We start from the raw sequence: 6,000 nt of genomic DNA on the forward strand, positions 1-6,000 counted from the left end.
GTGCCTCAAAAACTCCACTTGGATTTATTTGTCAGCAAAACTGTAAGCAGCCGTTTTTATCTCTCCTTCTAATCATTGTATCATCGGCGTCCGTTTGTGTCTTTATATATAAAGACAATACATCACCCATATTGTCACCGTAAAAACTCGATTACTGCAATTTTCACAACAACCTTAAATCGGGTGCAATCATCAGCCGTCTTTAAATCTTTTCCTTCCTCTTTTTTTTTTTTTGTCAGTGCTCCAGTGGGGATTGACCTCCAGCCTAAACTCATCGTTATCAAAGACGTTGTTCTGTAATAATTAGTCAGTGAAATGGGATCAGAAGGATATTCTTTTCCAGTCTGACCTGGAGCGGGTCAGCACAAGCGGAGAGTCAGCGTCTCCTTCAGCTGGAGCGCCGCGGCTCGCTGTGTTAGTCAGCAAGTCTGGGCTCCGGCCGGCTATTTGTGTTGAGATAACGGGCCGTATTGTCTCTGTGCCAAGGGGGGAAAACCACAAGCATGCAGGGAGTATCAAGCTGCTTTCTGTGCTGCTCGCAAATTGGCCGAATGAACTGCTGCTGTTTCCAAGAATACTGAATGTTTAGTTTAGCAGAGGGGAGAGAATGAAACCAGCCCCGAGGACATCTTTCAGAAGGTGACAGGATCAAATGAGCGGGTAGTTTGAATAATCGTTCTCACGGATAACTGCAGCCATCTTCACCCTTTGATCAAGTGTTATATAAAATATTAAACAATCATTCATTCTACCTTAGAACCTTTACATGTTCGCCTTTTTACTGAGGGTTGGACGAAAAGCAGGATACAAGTCTTGTATGTACGGATAAAATGAAGCTACAGTTAGCAACGTCTTAAAGGAAACCAAAGAAGCACAAAAACTGTAATGTTTTTAATGTCTGTTGTCGCCAGTTTCTTTTTGTGCCTTTTCGACTGCAACAGCTTTAGATTTTTTTTGTTAAACTCAACTTTGAAACCTTTGAAACTAAGCAAGCTGGTCTCTGGAGTAGCTGCTGCTAAATAAAAAATAACGCGTCGCTCAAACACCCACCAGCGGCCCTAAACGCTGAGCGCATGTGTGGGTTTGTGTGTCTGCCTCCTTCACTGTCGGATCAGACTGGTTGAACCTGATCTTGCAGCTAAAAATACTGGTGTTGCAACAACTATGAAATTTGTATTTACACCTTCCTGTGTTTTATTTACTTTTTTCAGACCAGGGTCTTGAGTCCAGAGCTGCGACAAATAGTATTATTGGTTATTTATGACTCAAGAATGGCTGTTATTTGCTTGTTTTTGCTTCATAAATGTGAAGATCTGCTGTTTTTTTTAGCTTTATACCACTGTAGACCAACAAGTAAAGACATTTGAAGTAGACAGCTTAGTGATTTAATTGATATATTAAAGCTTTAACAAATAATTGGTGAGTATTTTTTTAAAAATGTATATGTAAAAAGAATAATCAGCCTTAAATGAGTAAAAGACTCACTCCTCCATATTCCAAACAAATAGGAAGCACCATATTACCAGAGTACCTGCTAACTGCTACTAACAGTTAGCTCAGTTAGCCCTGCAGCTAGTAGTCTGGACAGGGAGGTCTGAGTGGTATTAAAGGGCTGGTACTAGCAGTTAGCATGCTAACTTCAGTAGATATCTCTGCAACATAATGCAAAGGTTATGACATGATGTCAAAACCTTTCTTTTTGAATAATTGTGATGGATTTTTTTTGTCGTTTTTAAACTTGAGTTCTTGCGTTTAGCACCTGTCAAGGCCTGAATTGTCTTTGGAAACCGTCCCTCCATTGCCAGGAATAGTCAAAACATAGGATCAGCCAATAAAATACCCACATTATTAATATATTTGTTACCAGTTTAACTCCTCTCATGTTGCTAAAACTCCTGGATTCTTTGAAATCGTCAAAAACATGTCCTCAGTGTCCTCAGTAATTATGGTGATTCAGTGTTTGCTTTTTGAACTTAATCCCTTTTATTGTGGGAATAGTCCTGAAAACACTACAACAGTGATGATTTATTAAATAATCTGAGACTTAGAAAAAATCCTCCTGTCACTGCTGGTATCTTGTTCCTCCAGCTGATGCTTTAATTCTCTAATAATTTAAGAGTTCATCCGTGGAGATAGAAGCTGTCGTAGAATAATAAGAATTAAATGTTGAACATTAAGTGGGTAGTGAAGATACTTTAAGGCGGATGTCTTTTCTTATAACTGCATATTGACCCGACTGTGAACTCCTGTGAGGATTTATTGGCGTCTTGTGCGTAAGGGAAATGAAGGCTTGTAATGTTATTAACTCATCTTTGTGTCTTTGTAGCCTCCGACGCCAAGGAGCAGCAGTTTTGGATCAGTCAGCTCCAAGCGTGTGCCAGACGCCACTCCGACAGCAGTGCCAAGGTAACACACACACACACACACACACACACACACACACACACACACTGATACACACACACACACACTGACACACACTGACACACAGGGTGAGAGAGTTGTAAACATGACTCTAGTCGCATTGGCATATATTCCTGCCTGAAGGGAAGTGAGCGGAAAAGCCTTGACATTTCCCCCGAGATTCCTGTTCTCTCCGGTGTGTCCTGTTTATAAATGCGACAGTTTCTCGTTCCAGTAAACTCGGGTCAGGCTCACGAGTTCGATAGTGGGTTGCCAGTCTGTCCACAAGAGCAGCTGAAGACCCTCGAAAGAAGAACACATGAAACAGTATCTGTATCTTTAATTTCACATGTCAAAAAAAAAAGCTAATGTTAGACTGTGGATGTTCTATTTACTCGGGTGTATTTGGGGATAGATGAATGAACTTTAACGAAGGCAAAACAAACTGAAACAGATGGTCAAAGGAGCGGCGCCGGCGCTGAGTCACCTCACTTGGGAGATTTCGGTCTCAATTCACGCATCACCGTTTCTTTCACGTGTGAGGTTTCTTTCATTTTTGTGACTCCCCTGCACTCCCTCCTCATTAACACGGAGCGAGCCGGTCCACAGTCCGCAGAACCAAGTAAATACATCAGATAGTTGTGTGAGTGGATACGTTGTTGGATAAGGAAAGACAGGAAATGCTCTGTGATTGTCAGTGAGTTGAGCAGCAGATCAGTTCGAGATATCGCATGGAGTAGTTTTATACAGTCAGTGTGAGTGATTGGACCAGGACGGAGCTGCCACAGCGAGCTGCCGGGCGACAGGCTGCACACCTCCAACTCCTCAGTGTCTTTGTCTTCTTAATTTCTCTGTCTGTCTCTCACTCACTGCAGAGGACGAGGAGCAACAGCAACTAAAAGAAGGAAAAAGGCTTGAAAATGTGTTAAGAAATCAAGAGAATTGGGATCCTGGGAGGAAACACGGAGAGGGCAATGAAAAATCGTGTTCGCAACTATGACTAAAGGTGCTGCCAAATCCACCACGACTGAAGTCTTTGAGATTGGCACTTTAAACAAGATGATATAAGAAACAGTTTGACTAGGAACTGAATGACAATGAGCATCATTTAAAGGATGAAAAAGTGAAGACGGGTGCATTTTAAATGGAAATATAAGGGACAAAATGTCAAATACATAAAAATCCAGGACTTCCGCGTGTATCCGTCTTATTCGTCTAAATACAGAATATTTTTACTTATAAAAGCGATTTATGTAAATGTGAGGATGAGTGTCCCTCGGTTTTTACCGTCTCAGCTCATTTCTGAGAGATTACTGTGTCGAGTGTAGTAAATCACGCTCCCCACACACCAGTATTTTTTTTGAATGTGTGCGTCATGGATTAATATCTGTGCATGTGCAGTTTGGGGGGGTTAAGCGTGGGCTTCAAGGGATCAGCCGGTTGTGTTTGAGTGTGCTGCCTGTACCTCGGTGGGGTGCATCCACATCCGCCTGATCCAGCGGAGAATGAGGCTTGTTATAGAGCTCCTTCTGGAGCGCCACACTGGGTTGTGACTGTGTGGAAATAAGCAGCGCATGAAGGACAGAAATAATCCAAACTTTATTATCTACCCGGCAAACTTTTGGTGCTAAAGTTGATTTTCTGCATCGAAGTCGTGAAGACATTTCCTCTGAATGAACGGGGCTGCAGTTTGGATGCTGTTTAAATGTTCTGAGCCAAGTTTCTAACTTCTAAAGTTCATTGGGTGAATGTTGAAGCAGTGTAGTGATGTAGTTTAATAGGAACATCTCTGAAATCTAAAGCAAATGAACCCAATTGACAAAGTAATGTCCACGCTTTATGAAGCTTATAAAGCTTATTCACACAGTTGGACAGCTGGTGATGCTACTCTGCGGTAGATTTAAAGGTTGTACTTGGTGTTTTCTTTAAGCTTTGATTGCGCTAAATGAAGAGTACATATTTATAGTACATAGCTCCTTATACGTGTTCACAGGATGGGATGTTTTACAAGTTAACCTTTTTAAACGTTGGATTGAAGATGAATTGCAGGAGATGCAAAGGTAAACACTGTAACGAAACCGCAGAATAAAGAAGTACTGTGATGCTTTTTTAAAAACGATATCGTGCAGCTTTTGATTGCAGGCATGGGAGTGTTTATAGCCTGCTATTTAATGTACTGCTTTTTTAGAGTCACTGTTAAAGAAGAAAAGTAATTGTGCAAACTGAATGCAAGAATAAATGTCGGCAATGTAGGATTCTGCAAAGTATGTTGAAACCTTAATATTTGTTAATGTCGCGATTTTATGTTTCTTCAGGTTGTGACAACGCTTATATTCTGGTTAGGCTTACTCACAAACCGCACTCTGTTTAAGTTTGGAAAATCTCACATTTTGTCTTGAACCACCTGTTTTGATCATCACAATCACAGCTGAAAATTAACACAAGGTCTCCTCGAAGATATGCAGTCTTGAACTCTGGTCAGTGGCTTGCCAGCCTTCTCGCCTATAATCTGTAATCTTTCTCAGTTCTTTTAAGTTCATACATAGTGTATGATGCACGTCATGTTCAGTCTTCAGACCATTGAGTGCCTTCCCTGGTGGCGAGCACAGAAACATACGCCATCGTCGCGCTTCTCCACCGATTTATTCCGGCTGTTTTTCCATCAGTACGTCTGTTTTGGTTTCAGGTGAGGAAGTTGAAAGGCTCTGATGAACACTTGAGTGTGGAGAGAGCAGGAGGAGGCCAGGAGGTGCTGGTGAGTTACAACACACACACACAAACACACTAACACACACATCCCCGAGCATCTGAGGCTTTGTCCATACACCACATTTTTAAAACACAAGCGAGCTGCGTCCTAACACATGTATATCACAATGAATGATTTTTACTGTTACTGACTCTTTAGCATTACCTCCTTCATTACCTTTAGTTTCTATTGTATATGTTACAGGCACCATTGCTGAAACCAAGTCAGTTTTTCCTTTAAAAATGATGAGGCAGTGAAACGAGATGGCTCTTCACAGGATAATTCTATATGTATTAGAACATTGTCAGCAGACGTTTATTATCTCTCGTTTGTACTGTACAAACTCACTATAACACATAATTCGAGTTCACACCTGCAAATAATGTGCTACATGCACCTGATTAGGATGCGAATGTGGGTGTCTATTTTTCTTTTTCTAGAAAACTTTGCTAGGATGTAAAGGTCCAGTTTCCACTGCCTTTTTACGTGTGCGAAAGCCACGACCTGCCGAAAAAAGCTCTGTTTTATCAAATACCTGTGCACTGCGCCTTCACAAAGTTTCAACTCCAAACATCAGAAAGGATGAGGAAAACTCTTCTTCACTCCGACTACTTTTTGCAAAAAAACCCCTCCTTCATGTGTCTTTTTAAACAACTAAATACTGCGGCCTCATTATACTGCCGACTCGCTTATTCAACACGTAGCTCCTCAGCTCCTCAAACGGCTGCACAGCTGGAGCGAGGGGGGAAAGTCCAATTACTCTGCTCAGCCGTGATGAGAGAAGCAATCAAAAGATGAGAGAAAATTGGATAAGCAAGGGAAAGTGGACGAGGGAAGACGGTCTATCT

At 41.5% G+C, this 6,000-nt stretch overlaps 1 protein-coding gene across 2 annotated transcripts in view; it reads left to right on the forward strand.

The window, feature by feature from the left end:
* osbpl10a (oxysterol binding protein-like 10a) overlaps positions 1-6,000 on the forward strand; it is a 77,770-nt gene that overhangs the window by 18,911 nt on the left and 52,859 nt on the right. For both annotated transcript variants that reach the window (XM_030409661.1, XM_030409672.1), the window contains exons 3-4: positions 2,327-2,406; positions 5,090-5,158. In XM_030409661.1, coding sequence (XP_030265521.1) covers positions 2,327-2,406; positions 5,090-5,158 — 149 coding nt within the window. The remainder of the gene's footprint in view (positions 1-2,326; positions 2,407-5,089; positions 5,159-6,000) is intronic.

The sequence above is a fragment of the Sparus aurata genome, chromosome 3, assembly GCF_900880675.1.
Source record: "Sparus aurata chromosome 3, fSpaAur1.1, whole genome shotgun sequence".
Lineage (NCBI taxonomy): Eukaryota > Metazoa > Chordata > Actinopteri > Spariformes > Sparidae > Sparus > Sparus aurata.